The 21,588-nt window shown below is 35.6% G+C and overlaps 1 protein-coding gene across 16 annotated transcripts in view; it reads right to left on the minus strand.

Moving 5' to 3' along the window:
• Positions 1–421: 421 nt before the first annotated feature.
• Positions 422–21,588, minus strand: part of LOC134385062 (sodium channel protein type 3 subunit alpha) — an 82,534-nt gene continuing 61,367 nt past the window's right edge. For 14 of the 16 annotated variants that reach the window (XM_063107042.1, XM_063107026.1, XM_063106993.1 and 11 more), the window contains 7 exons: positions 10,012–10,134; positions 7,440–7,712; positions 6,520–6,573; positions 5,554–5,691; positions 4,361–4,465; positions 2,499–2,769; positions 422–1,617 (listed from right to left, as the gene is read on the minus strand). In XM_063107042.1, coding sequence (XP_062963112.1) covers positions 422–1,617; positions 2,499–2,769; positions 4,361–4,465; positions 5,554–5,691; positions 6,520–6,573; positions 7,440–7,712; positions 10,012–10,134 — 2,160 coding nt within the window. The remainder of the gene's footprint in view (positions 1,618–2,498; positions 2,770–4,360; positions 4,466–5,553; positions 5,692–6,519; positions 6,574–7,439; positions 7,713–10,011; positions 10,135–21,588) is intronic. The other 2 variants (XM_063107010.1, XM_063107003.1) reach the window with 1 other exon arrangement.

The raw sequence follows: 21,588 nt of genomic DNA on the forward strand, positions 1-21,588 counted from the left end.
GTGACATGGTGTTATGAATAAACTACAAATTAGGGACCAGGGAAATCCACTAAAACAAATTTTGTAAAAATATGGCAGATATGGAAGTTAAAAATTGAGTGGATGCAAGTACTGTACTAAAGGTGTTTGGTGTAGTTACAACAATCACTTTGCACAACTATCCCTATAGTCTGGGTAGCCATTGAGTTTCTCCTCAGCAGTGTCAGCTGGTAATGAAAACAGCAATCTCTTGTCAATGTTGATACCCTGTCTCACAGAGTTGCAGTGACAGAGAGGTCACTGTCTTGTATAGGCACTGACCATGAGTATTTGTTAAAATAGTCAGTTTGGCATGGACCTCCTCTGGGTGTCCAGTTGACACATATACTTTACCTTCGTAGGCTGTAAACAATTGATCACAAAGAAAATTCTTTGTTTCTTTTTACTTTTGATTTTCTCTGACTTCTTTCCCTTTGCTTTCTTTTTCTTGTTTATCTTTCTCAAACTTTTCTTTGTCTGGTTTTGTTACACTATCATAGGAAGGAGGAGAGGTGGTAGAGGAACTTCCATCTGTTTTTTCTGGGGTAGAGTTCCCGTTTAATTTGTCAATAATTATGTCATCTTTTATAGGTAAGTCAATCCTTCCTTTGATTGCCTCTTTGTTATAGTTACTTGACATCTTTTTTAACCTTTGCTTTAAAAGATAACATCTGAAATTACGCTGAATGATAGCAGCAGACACCTCCTCTTGTTTACGTTTCAAAGTGGTTGTAATGGGTTCATAAGAGACTTTGGAGGGGTTCGATGCCATAAACCGGTCTTCCATCTGTATTCGAAGGGCATCCATCTCTCCACTCTCACCCAAAACACGCTTTGTAAAGGCAAATAGGATGTCAAGACAATGGATCCGGTCACCACTGACCATGGGCAGATCCATGGCAATGAGCTGGACTTTGTTTGGTTTTGCTATGAGAAGAGGAGGATCCAGGGCAGCTGCAAAATCTGAGAGCTTGGAGAACTCTATGAACTGAGTTGCATCGGGATCAAACTTCTCCCAAACTTCATAGAACATCTCAAAGTCATCCTCACTCAGGGGCTCTGCACTCTCTTCAGTAGCAACACTGAAGTTCTCTAGGATGACTGCGATGTACATGTTCACCACAACCAGGAAGGATATGATGATGTAACTGACAAAAAAGAAAATCCCAACAGATGGGTTCCCACAGTCTCCCTTAACTGAGCTTCCAGGGTGAATTGTGTCAGGGTCACAGTCAGGAGGTGCACTATTGAGAATAGGTGCTAGCAACCCATCCCAGCCAGCAGAGGTGGTAATTTGGAACAGGCAGATCATGCTGTTGCCAAAGGTCTCAAAGTTGAACATGTCATCAATTCCAGCTTCCTTTTTAACATAGGCAAAGTTGGACATCCCAAAGATGGCGTAGATGAACATGACCAGGAAGAGCAGGAGGCCGATGTTGAACAAGGCAGGGAGGGACATCATCAAAGCAAAGAGCAGCGTGCGGATGCCCTTTGCTCCTTTGATCAGACGTAGGATTCGGCCGATCCTGGCAAGACGGATCACACGGAACAGGGTAGGGGACACAAAATACTTTTCTATCAGCTCAGCAAGAAACATACCTGTGGAAAAATATAGAACACAGCACAACAGTGAATATCTTGCACTTAAATGGATGTTTTACCTTTGCAAGGTCTATGAAAACAACATATTTGTTACGAATACAAACCTTCACCAAATATTTATATCACTTTTTAATATTAGCAATTAAAGATTATAGAGTTTTATTCAATGATTTTATAATGTTATAAACCAATATGGATTTTTGCAAAATCCAAAATAATCTCAAATAGTAAGTAGCATGGCAATTTAAGATTATGTACAGCCAATTACTATGGATATCCTCACACAGAGAATGTGGCAATACAGATTATTTCTGAAATCTCTGAATATATTGTTTTCTATTTTTGAATAATGACATTCTTCAGTTAGAGGCAAATGGACAATTTTGACATGAAGTCAAAGCTGAATTTTCTAAATTTGGAGTTCTATAATTCCCCATCTCTCCTTTTCTCCCATTAAATCTCAACTCTTCTTTCAAGACCTATCTCAGATGTCGTCACTGTTGTCTCTGGAAGTTTGTGTTAACTCCTTCAAGAAGAGCTGGTCAACTCCTCTTCATTGCTTCTTATAGTCTTGTACTAACCTTATTTCATGGTGAAAAATTTTTAAGCTATCTGTCTCCTCCCCTAGCCTGTGACTTTGGTTAGCAGTACAAGTGTGTCTGATGATGTTTCTTTCCTATCCTCTTTACCCATTCTCCAAACATAGTTTCTAAATAGTTAGCTTTGTCAATAAACCCAGCTTTCAGGATTTTAATTCAAATATATTAGTGTTCAACTTTAGATCTACACACATTATTATTCTCAGACCTAACTTCTTGCAGGCCTTGGGGGAACTGTTTCCCTAAGACTGCACCACTTGGCAATTAAACCATCCTTACCTACAATGGAGAGAATCACAACCACAAAATCAAAGATGTTCCAGCCTATAGTGAAGTAGTAGTGTCTAAGGGAGACGAGCTTCAGCACAAATTCTCCAGTGAACAGGATAATGAACACGAGGTTGATCCGGGATAAAACTAGTGTCATATATTTGCCCTGGTCATCAGTTTCCACCATCATAGTGACCATATTGAGGCAGATGAGGATCATAATGCTGATATCAAAGACTTGTCTGGTTACAAAATCAAAGACCATTCCTTGGATTTTGTTCTAGAAAGAGAGAGAGGAGGGAGAAGGTTAATATGTATATTTCATAAATAATGATCCAATGTAATTGCAGATAATGTCCTTCCACATATGGCCATGAGATGTGCACCCTCCTCACATTACTCCAAACAATTTTTTGTGCTCCATTTCTCTTCATGTTAAAAAAAATGAAAAAAAAATAATAAGACGAAAACAAAGCATAGTTGGTTTATTTAGTTTTCATGAAAAGACAAAGCTGAACAAGACACAGATTGGTGGCAGTTGACTGATAATATGCATATGCTTTGCTTGATTTTATTAACTATGATAATTTTTATAAAAAATGACAACTAGTAATGAAGATTTACCAAGCAGGTTGATATAGACAGACTTTTAAATAGATGAATGCCCCAATTCATTTGTCAATATTTTAGGAATTTTAGGTTATATTTTATTTTCCTCCCTCAAAATATGTCAGTCACTTTTCTATTTGATTCTACCTCTTCTAACTCTGTGTGTCTATGTGTTTGCTTGTTAATTTATCTATCTCACTCTTCATCTTTCCTTCTCTCTCTCTGCTTCAACAAATGCATGGCTTTTAAGAAATTTTGTCTTTGTCTTATTAATAACCATCTCAGGAACCACATGCTTCCAAAGATTTCTATATTAATATGGCTGTTAAATATAATTTTATCAGAGAAATAAAATTTTAATCATTTAAAATAAAAACATAAAATAAAATTTCACAGCTTACTAAAAACCAAAGGTCACGAACTGACCATATCGTCATATTTAAATGACCTTCAGTAAAGCAGGTTCACACTCTTCTTTGTACCGTTCCCTACTTCTCTTGTCCTGCCGTCCACTTATCAGCTCCAGTTACTCTTAAAAATAGGGTAAAGTGAAGTCACTAATAGGATTCTTGTCAAGTCCTAGTTCTGGAAGTTATAGGCTTTGTGATCTGGGATGCAAAATTTATCTTCTTTGGGCCTCAGTTTCCTTATTCCTTACCTATCTCAGAGGATAGATGAGTTAGAGTATAGAGCACTGTGAACATAATCCATCTTTATTATGCCATTCCATCATCATGAAGCTCTACAGAGTACGCATTTTGAATATGCCTTTTTTTCTTTTTGGTGCATTTGGTGAATCAATAGACAATTTTGATGAGACTGTTTTCCTTTCTAAACAAGTTAGGAATATTGTCTGGTCTTAAGAATGAAGCCAACAAGGAACATAGAGGGAGGCCATGGGGGAGTGGGATGAGAAGGCTGGAAATCTCCATCTGCTTAATAGGGCAAGGGAGTGTCATATAATAAGATCAGAGGAACAGGAACCAGGTGTGTTGCTGGCAGCAGGAGGATGAACCTTCTTTTGGAAGTAATTTTTGGGAAACCAGAGTTGGAAGTTTTCAATTCAAAAGTGTAAAGAACATTAGCACCTTTTAAGGAACTAGATTATTCTTATTGAACGTAGCAGTTGTGAATTGTGCTACACAATATGAATTTTATATATATTGGTGATATCACCCAATATGTTCTGATCCAGAGCATTGCCCAATTTGATTATATGGAAATATGGCTTTGGAATACTGAGGAAGATGAGTAATTCTTACTGCTGGCCGAGGTATGGGTTTTTGAGGTTTTTTGGATCCAAGTTTCTTCATTGCATTGTAATATTTTTTCTGTTCCTCTGTCATAAAGATGTCTTGACCTCCAAAGTAAAGACATAGTATAAAACTGGTTACAATCCCAACATACACTACACAGCACTTTTACAAAAATATTTCAGTCTTTCCTTTAATCTTTTCTCAGTTTCTAAATGGCTGTTATCCTGCTTCACAGAGATTTATTCTGCTTTTCTTATTTATATGAAATTCTGAATACTTTAATATTATGCAAAATCCATAAACACATAGAAGTCTGGTTAGTTCAGGATCCTAATTTGCTAATACTATGTTTGGAAGGAGGTGCAAGGATCTCAAATATATTTTTGTAAAACAAAAAATATTTTCTCAGTCCATTTTACTGTTGATACATTTACTTCTTTAATTGACAATTTTTGAATATTTTCTGTGTGCTAGACAATGTGCTGGGTATCAGAATTACATAGATATATATAAGACATTGTTTTGCTCCTATATGGGGCAGGAAACTGAAAACATGAGTGGAGAGCACATAGTGATATGCTGAAAAAGAAAATGCACTGGAGGGGCAACAATAAATTCAGAGACTTAGGGACAGGCTTTACATAGGAGGATACACTTAAGCTAGGCCTTAATGGATGATTAAGGGTTTTCTTGACAAAGCATTCCAGGAAGAGAAAACATCATGTAAAGTCATGGAGGTACAAGAGCATGGCTTGTTCAGAAAAGGGTAGAAAACTCATGTAGCTCTGCATGTAGCAAGTGAGAGTGGTGATAACAGATGGATGGGTGGTGATCTAGCAGTAGGGGAGTGGATATAGAGAATGTGGTGTCGAGAAGATGAAGCTGGAAAACTGGGTGCAGGTAATTCCTGAAAGGCTATGTAAGCCAGGCTAACACTGGAGACTTATAGGATGTTCTGAAGCAGTGGTCACATTTTTGGGTCAGAAAGACAGTAATCACAGCAGCTCTGCAGCGGATGAACCTGGAGAAGAGCCACTGACGAGAGGCTGGAATCCCCCATCGCTGAACTGACCATGTAGTAAACTGAAAATAATATAAACACCATCGAAGTCTGTCATGACTATGAGTATCCAGGTTATTTGGTTCAATAACAGACAGAGCCTCAGGATGGAGAAAGGTGAAAGCTGAGGAATACTTATCTTCTTTTTCTGCTGGTTGAAGTTATCTATGATGACACCAATGAATAGGTTCAGAGTGAAGAATGACCCAAAGATGATGAAGATGACAAAGTATAAATACATATATAGATTTTCTTCATATACAGGCTGAAGTTTAACCTAAAGAATATTGAAAATATTAAATAATATTAAAAACACACAATGAATACTTAATAACGTGGTGAGTGCTGTTCTTAATGTAATGCTACTTGTGCCTTGTCCTCAGGTATTGTTTTGCACAACAATTCTTTTTTTAAATTAGCATGATCTAGTATAATGAATGTTTACAAGTGTTATGATTGTTCTTAAATCTATTTGCCCACTGTGCCTTACCTGTAACATATTCTTTAATGTAAATTAACAGTGATATACAGAGGGAGAACATTTTGAGCCTATTATTTGTCTTACTATAATATTTTTGCAATGTTTTCAGTTTGGTTTTGGAAATGCTGGCTCTCGTTAATAGCAGAATATCAAATTCTAAGAGGAAAATTCAGCATAAACAGATATGTTCTGAGGAATTATTTTTATTTATATTTTCAAAATTAAGTTTCCCTGAAACTTGCTTGCTTTTTGTATCAGGATATTCTTGGAAGCTGCTTCACAGACTCTGGTTTATCATACTCTCCAGGAAGAGAGACAGACAAGTTACTTCTCCACTAAGCAACTTTCCCACTCTGAATAATCTCATTTACTGGACCAATCCAATGTCTCATGATCCATGCAGCTAGATATCCTTTCATCTTAGATATATATTATGTATTAGACATGTATTCACCAAAATATCATCTATCTTGAAGCATGTTTATTAAAAAGATTTTTTCTATATGCAATGGTAAATGTTCTGATTTCATCTAATATAAAATTCTGGGTGTTTCAGTTAAATTATCACTAGTGTTCACCATGGAAAAATCTAGTAGCTATAAATAGTATTTGAAAGTTACTTACATCTCGTGAATCAACAGCTGCATACATAATATCCATCCAGCCTTTAAAAGTAGCCTGTAAACAATATATATTTGAATTTTACATAAAAACCTCATCCAACCATATAACATTTTACCAGATGTAAATTTGACAGTGTTATTACAAATAGCTTTTTGTACAAAATTACAAAATTTTCTTTGAAGAGCTTGAAATGAATTGATTGAAGAAATAAAATTAAAATAGAAAAAGATTTGTATTTAGAGTCTAGAACTTGTTTTCTTTCTTTCTCTTTCTTGGAAGACATTCTATTTTTTTCTACAATAAAATTTAACTAGAGACTTGATTCATGAAACTCCCATCTCAGTCTCAAATCCCTTTCACACCAAAAGGTAAGCTCTATGATTCAAACCTATGGTTGCATTTAAACACAACTCAATTATTTCCATTAATTAATTATTGATTAGTTACTATACTGTCAATTAAGTAAAAAATATTGGACATTACACAGTTTGAAATTCACCCCATAAGATTTGCATTTCCTCACATAGTAGAATCATACTCCTTAGACATTAGGACAATAAATTATCTGACTAATAATTCATACATTTAATTCATCACTTCAATATATATATCGTTGTTTTAATATATAAAATTGCACCTTGGCAGTGATTGCTACAGAAAACTAAAAATGGTCATAGTGCTCAATAATATAACAAGAAAAACCAAATCACATTAAAACATACCAAAAGCTGAACACTGGGGAAAATACATTATAAAACAATTGCAACATCTTCTTTACAGTCAAGTTAAGCTGATACTATAAGTGTTATCATAAATTACTTTTCTACTGTCAAATATTAATCATTCAAAGAACATCAGAGAAATAATCCTACTTGAAATATTTTGAAAATGTTTTTGAAACTCGTACAGTAGCTACTTACCACTTGAAGCAATGCGAGATAGCCAGCACCAACATTATCAAAATTTACTTTCACGTTTTTCCACCGAGCTTGCTTGCCAAGAGCCTGACAATCGCTCAAATTGTTTACTTCACTAACTTCAAACATGTTACCTGTTGTCATGTTAACACAGTGGTAGAACTTGCCAGCAAACAAATTCACACCCATGATGCTAAAGATCAGCCAGAAGATGAGACAAACCAACAACACATTCATGATGGAGGGAATTGCTCCAACAAGAGCATTCACAACCACCTAGAAGAGGAAGCAAGGAGAAGGCAGCTTACCACTTGTTAAAAGAGAAACCTTTTTTTTTTTTTTTCCCATTGATTTATTTAGTACTAAAATGTGTTTGAAAAAAGTTAAAAATCTAGGTGGACGAGTTGTTTCTTCTAATATTTTCTAGTACGTATTTGGTAAGGGAAAACAAACAGTGACAAAACTAACAAGCTAAGGATTTAGGAAAAGCAAAAGATGCCAAAGTGTGAAAAGAAATAAACAAAAACCTGAGATAGTAAGATGGAGTCGGAATGTTTGTATGCTGGGGAAAAAAGAAAAAAAAGAGATGCATTAAATGCCAACAGAAGAAATAATCATTTTTCAGCAGTACATTTTAATTTCCAAGAGTGATAATGAGTGAATAATGACTTGAAAAAATGAGCAAACCAACCCTTTACAAATTAACAAAGAATCAGACAGCGTTAAATCTGTATCTTCAGATCAGGTTAACTTTTGATGACTGTGAAGAATAGGGTTAGAAATTTACAAGGTCCTTTTTTTTCTTATTGGTAAGTTTGAATAAAAATAAAGTATATTGAATTAGGAAAAGATGTAGAATTTATTTTTGGATATAAAAGTATTGAATATGTTCCCATTATTATTATTCCACAATCTCTTAAATATTCACTTTGGGGCACATGCCACTTCACCAAACCAGGCTGACCTATTTCATAATGGGGGAATTCAGTCACCTTTCCTTTTGTTAATTTCAGAAGAGATTAAGATGTATTTTAAAATCTCTAGGGAGATTGACAGTATTTTTTCTTATCTAATTTAATCTAGCTCATAATGGACTATTTTGTTAAGCATTTATATTAAATGGAACTATTGTTTTATTTTAAATACTATAAACATTATTTTAAACATTAACATCAAAACCTGAAATCCAAAATAGTAAAAATTTCCTATGCTATTTGAATTTTATTTATTTTAGAAACTAAGCTGTATGTATTATAATCATCAGGGTTTTTTCCTACTAAAGTTTGTGTAAAATGACCTCCATACCTCAAAAAATTATCTTATCTTCAAATAAATGCATGATACAGCTATCATATTTTATAGCTGGAATGTTAATTCTGCCATATGACTGAATTAAAAATGCTAAACTTAGAATATTTTTCAGATTAGAGCAAATTTGTAAGTTTTTAATTTTGTTTAATTGCTATTTCTTCTCAAAAATGAACTATTAATATGAAACCATGAAGCCAGGTGATGGCTTAAGTAATATTAGTAATGGCAAAAGATTGGATTGAAAAGAACTTGAAATATAATAATTTTTATGAATTTTACCTTGTCTTAGAACTTTACTTAGCAGTAGCAATAAAATAAAATTGCAATGTAAAAACCAAGAATTTCTTTGCTTACAATGCTTCTGGAAAGTCTAGAGAGTGGTTTCATGCATGAATTTTGAAGTCAAGGCTGAAATGTTTTTATTGCCCCAAACAAACCACCTCCTAACACAAAAGCCCTATGACCTAGAAGAAATTCAATATCCGTGTGCAACTGTGTGCATCTGCAAGCTAGATTAAACAAAGCGGGGCTTTGCTAAATTGTATTGAGAGGGGCGTGGCAAGTGGGTGTGTATCTATGAAAGTGTGTATCTTATGTTTAGACGCATAAGACATATACTAAGGAAGAGAGCTGGAGAGGAAAATACAAGTACTATGGAAAAAGTGAACCTCTTTCATAATGCTCACATGAAAGGGAGATCTTTAAAAGAAACCCTTGGGGGTTGCCTGAAATACTTAATTATCCGAACCCCCTGCTTTAGTGGCTTAGAATGTATAGATTTTGTTAGAGACTACAATTTAATGACATTTTCTTGTACAACAACAATTATTACTGATATTAATTCAAGAAGTAAAACCCACAAAACCGTTTTGCTGCCTTTCAGTCATTATCAGTAGTTTCTGAGGAATCAAACTATCTATTGAGGAAGAAAAATCCGCTCTTAGCATGAATGTCAGTAGTCATTTCAGAGTGTGTAAGCAATCAAAAGAATAACTGGCAGCACCTAGTTTTGGGATGTTGTAGAAACCTCCTTGAACTGTGATCAGAAGACGTGGGTTCTAGTCCTAGTTCTGGCACAATTTCTAAGCGCCTGTTTAAATATACTTCAGTTTCAGAAGACTAGGTTTTGTGATCTCTAATATTCCTGCTCTGAACTTCTATAATTTTATGAAATAAACATCAGAAGCATATGGCACTGCTCTGTATCTAAATCATTACCTGCATGTAATTTTGACATAAATCATTAGAGAGCTGCTATTCTTACCCTCATGCCTTCAAACCGGGATAAGGCTCTTAAAGGTCTTAAAGCTCTTAGTGTCCGTAGGGATTTGATGGCACCAAGTTCTGAGTAACCAAGAGCATTGGCTACCAAGCTAACCAAAGAAACCTACAAAAGGAAACAAATATGAATTAGTCCACGAAGAAATAAACTGTCGACTAAAAGCATAGGACGAGGTGTATATTTAGTGCCAACCAAATAAAAGTTTGGACATACCTTGACAACCTTTATCTTCCATGTAGTGGGGTCATCTTACATTTCCAGCATTATCTCATGCTATTGCTTTTCTTACCAGTGAAACCAGAATACTTGCTCATTTTAATAAACATTTATAAACCCTCCAGCTAGATATTTCACACTATGCACCCCTTTTTAACCTGTGCATGTACCATTGATAATTTGGGAGTTTGTTAAAAAAGCCATCCTCCGTGTATCTGTGCTTAATATTATAGATTAGAAATCATGTTTCTCTCCTGAGTTTATGTAGCATCTTGGTTATGCATTCTGGAGGCATTTACTGTGTAAAAGAATCAGTTGGTTAGATATCTTATCTCCCCTTCCAGGTCACATAAGCTTTTCATTGGCTGGGGTGACACTTAATATGCCTGACACTGTCTGGTTGAATATACTTTAGTCGATATGTGCTGGATAAATTAATAAGGGGAAATTTTTACCTGGAATACAGAACCTTTCATTCAGAGTGATAATATATCTTTCTGATATTTATACATATGCTAAATTTTACTTAACTATATGAAAGATTAAAAAAGACATGTTCTTTTCAGGAGGTGGACTTTAGCTAAATTTTACTTAACTATATGAAAGATTAAAAAAGACATGTTCTTTTCAGGAGGTGGACTTTATTTGCTTTGATTTTCTTTTAATAGAATCATATGCCTACTCATAAATCCCAAGAAGTAGGTACAATTACTATCACCTTTTTTTTTTTTTTTGTCTTTTTTGTGACTGGCACTCAGCCAGTGAGTGCACCGACCATTCCTATATAGGATCTGAACCCGCGGCAGGAGCGTCACTACCGCGCTCCCAGCGCTGCACTCTCCCGAGTGCGCCACGGGCTCGGCCCTACTATCACCTTTTAATTGGTGAGGAAGTTGAGCACCACCCCATCACTAGTCAGAGGTGGAGTTGGGGGCATGAACCCAAATGATCTAACTTCAAAAGCATCGTATTGACCTTTTACAACCATTAAGAACAATCCTTCTTCATCTGAACCACAGAACACAGAAAATAACTTGAATGACTATCTTCTCAATTTTTGCAAGGACAACTAGTGCTTTCTTTGATGCATAAGAGAAAAGTTAATTCATTACATCCACTGGATGCCTTATGGGCATTAGGACTTAATTTTCTGTGAAAAAAAAGGCTGTTGAAAATGCATCTAAGTAAATTCTCCCAACAATCTAGTGAGGCAGGATGAAATCAGTGATCTGCTTAAGAACACATGGTATAAAGGGTGACACCAAAACCAGAACCTAGGCTTAAAAGGCAAATGGAGTCACTGTCCCCTGATTGTTTAACTTAGCATAAACCTTACAGAATTGAACAGAATAGTAATCGACTTAGATGTTAAATCTGATTAGTTGCAGGCTAATTTCTGTCTTCCGTTCATTGCTACAGAAGCCTGGAAAGATCAGAAAAGTTATTAGAGAACACACAGGCTTTTGTGTTGTGGGCTCCTTTGCCTCAGGTGTTAACAGCTTTATGTTTCTGGAGTTACTATCTGAAGACGTCCCTCATCCTTCCAACCAAGTCCTTTATTTGAGACCTGAGCTTTTAAAGGGAAGTGGCTGAAAATTTCTCAAGACTCTGAAGTAAGAAGCTCATACTTTGAAAGAAAAATAAAGATAATGTTCCAAACCAGTGTGTGCTGGAAGGATAGGAAGTTGTGGCTTCAAAGACTGAGAGCTGCCACTTGCATATAACCACCCTACACTGGGATGGAACTTTGTGTTATTGGGCATTAATGAAACTGCACTTCTTTTAATGGACATCCTGGCCCAGAGGACAAAATGCCAGAGTTGCAGCCCTTATATAGTGAGCATCAGAGGAACTTTCAATTTTTTAAGCTGCATATGTCCCAGAGTTTCTAAAAATTCCAAAGGAGAGAGCATCAAAAACTGCCTGACATTGGATTTCCTGACAAACCTGTACTGGGATCTACAGTATATTTTATTTATTTGGTAAAATAGAGGGAATTTAAGAGATTTTTTAGGACTTTGAGAATATTCACTGCAGATTGGTTTAATCAAGTAATTTAAAATAATTATTTTTTTCCATGCAAGTCACTCTAATAAGCTTACCACAATCTGATCAATCACATCTTTTTCTAGTTTGCATTTGACTTAAGCCATAATGTCATATTGTATAGGGGAAAAACTAATTTTATTGGGTTAACTAATGTTGTGAAAAACTTAACATTCTTTAAGATGATTTTGAAATAAGAGCTTTAAATCTCTACTACCAGCAGAGATAACTCTTTGCATGAATTTTAAAGATTTCCAATATACTTAAACCTTGAAGATAATGGCCTGTACTGGTAGAATGCTTTACAATTTACATTGACCTCTTTCACTCACTATCTCTTGTGTCTGAACATGGTCAAATGACTAATCCAAGAAAAGGCAAGAATAGGTACACATATAGAAGAATTTAAGGTCTTCTGTAAGAATTTAGGTCTTCTGTTTTCACGTCCAGTGTGTTTTTCACCTCATCAAATTTTTCTCCAACCTTTTGGTACACGTGTTTTAAATGTCATCTCTTTTGTGCTAAAAACAAAAGGCACTCTTGCTAAAGTGTGCTAAAGTGTGTAACAGAAGCCCACTTCCCCAAAGTGAATTTTTAGTATAAATTTACTTGAATCTAGGTACCATACCACATTACAGAATAAATACGTAAAAATGTCTGTGCTAGAGGTTTCAGGGGGTGGTTTGGTTGTCATCCACACCTTTCCACATTCCTATGGCAGCTGCAACTGAGAAAGAAAAGAATAATGCAGGAGGGAGTTGATGGTTCTGAAGAAGAGCCTGAAAGTCCAGTGATTGATTAATGAACCAAGCAATAGAAATTTATTCCCCTTAAAAATGGCTAAAGATAATTGTTTAAGTTCAACATGAACAGTTAAAAGATAAAAAACATCTGTCATCTCCATATATCCTGATAATATATTTCAATCTAAAGGTTGTATAATTTTTGATGGTGAAATCTAGAAGCATTCACATTAAAACCAGAAGAAAATAATATGCCTATCACTAACATTATTATTTAGCACTTTATAGTAAAAGAAATAAGAGTTATAAGAATTGGAAAAGTGGGAGAAGTCATTATTTGCAAATATATTATTGAGAACCTCAAAAGAACAAGAAAATCAACTGAAAAATTCTTATAAGCAATAGTATAATCATTTTAGGTAGTTAACTAATGTATCTTTCATATTAACTTTTTAAAAAGTTTGTATAGGTACTTTTTGAACTGTTACAAACTTTAAAAAAATTAATATAAAAAATAAAAGAGTGAGAATAATATTATTTAAAATGTTGTTGTTTAAGAAGAAAAGCAATCGGAGAGGACAAATTCCCCAGATACTAAAATCAATTATAAATTGACAGCAATTAAAACTGTCATATTAGTAGACAAAGAAGTGAATAAAACAAAATAAAGTTCAAATTAGACCCAACGCATACTGGGATTTAGCAGGTGGATAAGGGTATGATTTTCAGTGAGAGGAGGAAGAAACAACTGATTATTCATTAAATGAGAAACCATTTGAAGGAAAATAATATTGCAGTCCCAGCTCACATCTTACACCAAATTAAATTTTAGATTGATCAAAAATTAAAACATAAAAATTAATGGGCAAAGGAATAAGCAAAACTCCTCAAATTACAAAACTTTTTTTTAAAAAAGAATATTTTTAATAATGTTGAAGTGGGAGAGTCTTCATAAGCACGAGAAAACCAAAAAGGAAAAAAAAAAAAGACTAAAAATTTGACCAAATCAATATAAAAAATTTCCATATGACAAAAAAAGTCAAGGGAGAAAAGCCCAAATAGAAAAACTATTCATACCACATGCTACATAGTATTAAATTTCTATAATATAAATAAGCCCTATTGGTGTACAGTTGACCCAGAATTCTACAGTCAATGTTTTCCTGAATGTAAACAAATGTCTAGAAGAGAGGAGCTCAAATGTGCACATACAAAGAAATGATTAAGTTTTGCTATGATGGATAGGTTAATTACCCTGAATAGAACAACACACATTGTATACGTGTATTGAGATACAACTCTGTACCCTATAAGTATGTACAATCAGTATATTTCAATAAAAAATAAAAAAAGAGCTCCTACAAATCAGTACATAAAAGGTCATTAACCAAATAGTAAAACACAGATTCTCTAGGTTTTCAGTTTAATATGTTTGAACAACAAATTTATTTATTTTCCCTATTGAAATTCAACTAGAAGGAAAGCAAGGGAATACAGACAAAGAGAATGGGATAAGAGACAACAAGAAGAGTTTACAAAAATTCTGGACTATGGAAAGCACAGGAATAATTACTTTCTCATCAGAGAAAAAGCAGCAGAAACCCAGGTGCCTGAAGGAGCAAATCACGTTGTTTCAATGACTGCTCTAAAGGCTCTAAAGGCATCAGGTTCCTCAAAAACAGGGGGATGATGGATAGAGCTGAAAACAGAATGTATTGAAAGTGTGTACAGAACAGCTGGACACCCTTGAGTCCCTTCAACCACCCCACTCCAAACCTGCAAGAGAGTGGAATGAAATACATCTTCACAGCTTACAGAGTAAAATCTGTAATTACTACAGAAGTCAGAACTTAGAAATAGTAATCCATAGTGTGATTGGGTTTCCCCATCAGACCACAAAATCCTTTTTTAGTGTATCATGCAGTTGAGGTTTTACCATTAATAGTATCCAAGGGTTTAAATGGCATGTGGATTACTCAATAATTCTTAGGGAAAGAGCACCTGGAACATCAGATTGCTAGGTATACACCTCCCTGCTTACACCTCAGAGCAGCCCTATTTCCTATCTGCTAGGCAGCTCTCAGAAAGGGTGTTAGAGGGTGGACAAAACCAACGCCATTCTGTGCCCTGTCTGCCTTGTCGACTCCTGCTTAACCTCATTTCTCTGTTTCACTGACCAGTTATACATCAACCTTAGGGCAAGCCGTAAAAGAACACAGATTTCAGAAAGTGAATAATTTATTACAGCAAGTGGTGTCAGTCATCTGAGCACCAACATCACAAGACCCTCTGCCTCATGGATCACAAAGCACTTGGTGAATGATGTTATCAACTTATTTTTTCCTAACCTGTTTCCTTAAAGTTATTTTTAGTAACCAAGCTTTTGCTATAAAGAAAAGAACTTTGCCTCAATGCGGAGAGCTAGAACTATTATCTTCTGTAGATATCTGATTCTTTGCTGTGTGCAGCTTTCCTGTGTGTAAATCACTCCCATAATAAATATCTTTGTACTTCTGGATTTGCTTGCTTCTTCAATCTCAAAGTACCTTCTCAGTTTGGAGGGCATTATACTTTAAACCCCTCCTTGCACAAAGGGCCTCAGGTAGTGAGTGGTGAGGGACTGGTACGAAGCTTCCACAGGACTGGTGGTAAAGGACTTCTGGTGAAGATGGGAGGTGGGAATGCTGGTGATGGAAGGATTTGGTCAGCTGGGGTGGGTGAGGTGACAGATAGCAGGAATGGAGTGACAGTTTCCAGTAGCTGTGAGAGCAAAGAGCAGCTCCTGTGCAGTGTCAGTCAGAAATGGGAGTTTATTTTTGTGTAAGGAAAGTTTGTAACTCAGGAACTGCCTTTTTGCCTTTGATATCTTTTCTACTTCTATCTTAGGCTTTTAGTTTATTTATTGATCTTTAACTTTGTACATGATTCGAAATTCACCATGCTCACAAGCTATATAAAAGCAAACATCCTGGTCATTGTGGTGGTATTGTGGTAGTGGGAAGCAGGAGATCTAAGCATTTATCCCTGGGGAAAGGATAAATAAAATCTGGAGGGTCCATCATTGGGGACTGCTATGTGGCACACGGAAGCCATAGGTTCCACAGGAACTTCACTTAAACATTTTGAATACCAGTTTTTTTGGCTTTAAAACAAGGATTTTGAATCACTCTCTGAGTTTATTTTCTTGTCAGGGTTTCTTAATTCAGTAATTTTGAGATGATTAAATCAAAATAACACTATCTTATTTATGCTGAAAAGACAAATCACAGTATCTTTGTCAATGAATGCATCATCTTTAATCAAGCACCCCACTGGAAAATATTTGAAGTGCTGGTTTGAGTGATAGTGAGCATTATTACTGCTGTTTATGGAGTATGTAATTATGAATCTATCCACAGGTTTAGTTATTTTTTTTTTGAAAAAATACAAATTGTTTTCTGACATTTTAGATAATTAATGTATGTTACATAGTCACCTAACAGCTAAGTAACTGCTCTGTGCCTCAATTACCTCATCTGAAAAATTGTGATGTTAATAGTAGATGCCTCATACGTTGTTGTGAAGATTAGATGAATAAAAAGACATTAAAGACATAAAACAATTTATGGCTCAAAAAAGGTTATCTGTTATTAACATTACAGTGTTACAAATTTTAAAAATATCACAGATGAGAACCTTTTCTGCCTTTACCATCACCATTTAGAATCCTGGCTGATGAGTAATATCCTATGGGAAGGACTTTAGGAAGAGCAAGGGCCATTTGGATCTTGTAAAGGATATATTTGATGAGGTGGTGACTGGAGGCGGGGAGAACATTTAGTAAGCCATTGCTTGGTCCAGTCAGTCATAGTGGTGGTGACGTGGCATTGAAAGGGAGGGGCCAGACCCCCAATTCACTTGTTAATTGGTAACATGGAGGAGAACTTGATGATTGATTGACTGTGAGACATGAAAGAGAGACAGGCTGAAGATGACCAGATCTGGCTTGGCTTCATAGATATACTAGCACCAGATTAAATAGGGAATTCAGGAAGAAATGCATGATTGGATGGGGAAAAGTAATGAACGTACACAGATAGGAGCATTGACAGGTATTGTGGAGGAGGCAATTAGAAATGTGGTTTGGAATTTCAGGGAAGACCAGAATTAGAGACTAAAATATGTGCTACAGGTTATAATCTTCCAAAGAATGGGTTATAGAAATTTACAGTTAAATTAATAGGATTGTCTTTTTAAACCTAGCCTGTGAGAAATTTTTTTTATTTATAAATTAATAATGCCAAAAAAGATTTAAATCCTTTAAAAAATAGACAAAGTGAATCATTCCTAGTAAGAGACATTTATAAGACAAGTCAAACCACATCCTAGATTGTTTACATGGAAATATGTCTGGAGACAGATCAGAAATTGCTGGGATATGGCAATAATTTATAGTTATTGTTTCTTTATTCCAAAGTTTTAAAAAAAATTTAACCTAATTCTTGCTACAGGAACTCCAGCTGAAATTCAAGGCAGGTGTATACATATTGGCAAGGCACCTTCTCATTGTTTTCATCCACCACCACTTATAAGCAAGTACCTTTCAGTGTCATGTGGGAACTCTGACAAGTTCAACACAATCTATCAAATAGATCTGTGCCCTATTACAAAATATGGAGCAAAGATCACAGTGCTGGATAGAGGTGGCTCTGCCACCTACCAACAGTATGACATTTCTAAACCTGCAAAATAGAAATAAAACCTGTAGCAAAATAAAGATAATAAGACTCATAGGACTGTTAAATGGATCCATAAATACTGTATAATTAAAAGGGACATTTATAATGAGGTTTGTAAAGTAGGGATAAAGAGCATAGTCATTAGAGCCACACTACCTGGGTATAAAATACAGCTTAGCCACTTATTAGCTATTTTAACTTGGGCAAGTAACTCAACCTTTCTTTACTTTTGCTTCCCCATCTGAAAAGTGAGAATAATTATTGTTTTTAACTCATACTTTTTTAAGTATTAGATGAATTAGCATATGCAAAGTGCTTTAAGTAGCACCCATACATAGTAAGCATTAAATCAGGGTTAGCAATTTTCATTATTACTATGTAAGGCTCTTAATTAGTGCCATTCCCACAATAAGTGCTTAAAAAGTGCTAGGCATCATAGTGTGCTACTACTACTACTACTACCACTGCTGCTGCTGCTGCTACTACTACTACTACTACTACTACTAATCTAGCTTCATTAGTGAAAATGCCAATATGCCAAGAATAAATGTCAAGAACTAAGGGAGGAACCACTGGATTCTAGAGGATGCTGGCAACTGGAAACACACATTAGGAACAGAAAGTGCCCCTGTTCTGCTTTTGATCACCTCAACAGAGCAGCTGATGGAGACTCTAAGCAACCCTTGAGCAAGCAGGAAGAGTTCCACAATTGCAAATATCAAGTATCTCCATTCAGCCTTATTGGCAACCTGTGCTGTTTGTAAAGTGGAAATCACCTGTGGACAATAAATATTTCACAGTGGTCGAATCTTTTATTGGAGCTTATTTTGGATACATCAGCTCCTTAGGATAGGTTAGAACCAAACTTAAAGTTCTGGTAGATGCTCAGATGAATTTTCTCAGGGATGATATTAATGCAAAAATCCATAAGGGTCACAGGAAATATGATTTTTTTCAATAAACTTTAAATAAATATTGATTAAATTATGTATTTAGTTCATTGTGTGGCCAACAGCTGCATCTATAGTATAGTTTGTATGGTTATAGAATAGTATAGTATATTTTGGGTTTTATATGAAGGCAGTATCTTTCTGACCATTGGATAAGAATAAAAGAATTGTACAGAATCAGAAAAAGTGGTCCATCTAGTGCAGTATTCTGGCAGACAGAGGCATCAGTTAAGCTGTCGTTGATTCCAACCTAAGTTATCACACTTGCAGTCTCTATTTCTTCATCTCCAGTCTCTACTCAATCTTTCTAATCAGTAATTTATCCCCATCACTTCCATGAGATATCTCTAATCCACAGCACCAATGATGACCATGTTTCAAATCCAAGTGTCAATTTTCTATACTTATCTTACTTGACCTCCTTGCAGGCTTTGACAAAATTGATCATCCCTCCTTTGGAAAAACTATCTTCTCTGGGCTTCTGTGGCACCATGCATGTTCTGTTTTCCTTTTAACTACTACTTCTCAGTCTAACTGACTGACTCCTCCTTTGCCCAACTTCTAAATATTAAAGTGTCTCCAGAGTTTGGTTCTGGGCCCTTGTTAATTTGCATTCTGTGCCTAGGTGAGCTAAAACAGGTTCATAGCTTCAAATGCCATCTGATATGGTTTGTGTCCCCCAAGTTTTAAGTATTAATAGCTTGATCCCTACTGTGACTGTTAGGAGGGTGGGAAATTCTATTACGGTCATAGAAAGGTGGAGCATTGAAGAGGTGATTAGGTGAGGGCCATGCCTAATGAATGGATTAATAATGGTGGTCATGGGTGTGGTTCTGAGGGCTTTAAAAGGAGAGCACTAAGAGCTTCTTTCTCTTTCTCTGCTCTGCCATTTTCTGCCATTTGAGATCCCTGTGTTACTGCCAAAGAAGACTGTATTAGTCTGTCTCTGTTGCTAATAAAAAAATACTTGGATCTGGGTAATTTGTAAAGAAAATGAAATTTACTGCTTCCTGTTTCAGAGGCTGGGAAGTCCAAAGGAACACATCTAGTGAGGGTCTTTTTGATAGCAATGCAGGGGTCTCACATGGCAGAAAATGGTGGGACAGAGAGAGACTCGCATGCACTCTCTGTTTAAAGCCCTCAGAACCATGCCCCTGACCACCATTATTAACCCATTCACTACAGCATGGTCCTGCAATCTAACCACTTATTCAAGGCCCCACCTTTCAATTACCATAATAAGATTTCCCACACTCAACAGTTATAGTAGGTATTAAGCTTCTAATACATAAGCTTTGGGGGACACAATTCAATCATTCCATAGCAGAGACCCTTGCCAGATGTGTTTCCTGGACTTTGAATTTCTCAGTCTATGAAACTGTGAGCATTACATTTCATTTCTTACAAATTACTCAGTTCTGTGTATTTTGTTATAAGCAACAGAAATGGACTAATACACCATCTATATCCTGAAGACCCCTAAATTCATAAATCAAGCTCTGGCTCTCTCCTGAGCTTTAGACTTGTATAAAATTCAGCATCTCCTCTTGAATGTCTAATAAGCATCTTAAACTTAATAGATCTCCCTCTCCCACCACACATCTTCCTACTCTTTCAAACCTGTTATTTTTCTGATATTCCCTATTCCAGTTAATGGTTCTGCCCTCTACCTATTAGTTCAGAGTGAAAGAAAATCTATTTGTTGAATCCTCTTTTCTTCACACATCAAGTCCATCAGTAAGTCTCATCACTTTAGTCTTAGACAAAATCTTTTTCCTGGATTATTAAAACAACTTTCTAATCGATCCCCTACTTCTACTCTTTGCCTTTCTTTCTTCATAGCCAGATGTGGTCATTTTAAAACAGTAGATCAAATCCCTGCTTTTTCTGCCCCAAGAGCTTCCCATTGTAATAATAATTAACATATAATAAATTACACAATATATATTTTATAAATTACAATAAGATATGAACTTGCCATGGCCTCTATATACCTGGATTGTTTCTCCCCCTCTCACTCATATTTCATCACTCACAAGCACACCAATTTTCTTTCTGACTCTTGAATCTCCTTGGCTCATTCCCACTGCAGGGCCTCCAGATTGTTCTTTCTTTGCTTAGGTCTTTGAATTACTGTCCTCTTCTCCCTATTTACCTCCTCAGAGGCACCTTCCTGGACACTAGCTAATACTTTCCTCCTCCTCCTCCTCACCCTGAAGTCATTTTCTATCCTCTTACTCTGTTGTATTTCATAGCAGTAATCGCAATCTGCTTTAATCTATTTTTAAATTTTATTTGTTTACATATTTACTGTCACCTCCCTCCGACCTCTGGAGTAAAACCTCTAAGAAGGGCATGGTCTGTCTTGTTCATATCTCCTTTGTCTAGAATAGCGTATGGCCCTTATTAGGTACTCAAAATATTAACTGAATGAATGAACGAATTTTAGGAGGTTAGAAAGGTAGTCCACTGTAATCTAGTTTTACTTTTAGGTATGGAATTGAAGATGTTACATTTTTTGCATAGATACTTTTCTCAAGTATATGAATGTCTTTTCTGAAAGATACATTTGAAAGAAAAGTTTTTATTTTTGTTTTTAGGTTTCTGTGGTTGTTTAGTTTTGTTACAGCAATATACCCTATGGATTATGAAGCCTATTAAGTATATTTTACTTGTACTTCCAAAAACTGTTTTAACTTTATGCTTACTTTAGCTTAGTGGATTCAGTGGTCTAAGAACAAGTTGTTATCTAAGGTTACATTAATTCATGTATTTCAGCCCCTGCTTTGGGAGAAAAGAAAAAAAATTGATCCATTTAAGAAAAAATAACTTGCCCAAAGGTAGGTGGCTTTAAGTAACCAGATCCAATCTGCTAGCTTTGACTCA

This window comes from Cynocephalus volans, chromosome 1 (genome assembly GCF_027409185.1).
Source record: "Cynocephalus volans isolate mCynVol1 chromosome 1, mCynVol1.pri, whole genome shotgun sequence".
Taxonomy (NCBI): Eukaryota; Metazoa; Chordata; class Mammalia; order Dermoptera; family Cynocephalidae; genus Cynocephalus; species Cynocephalus volans.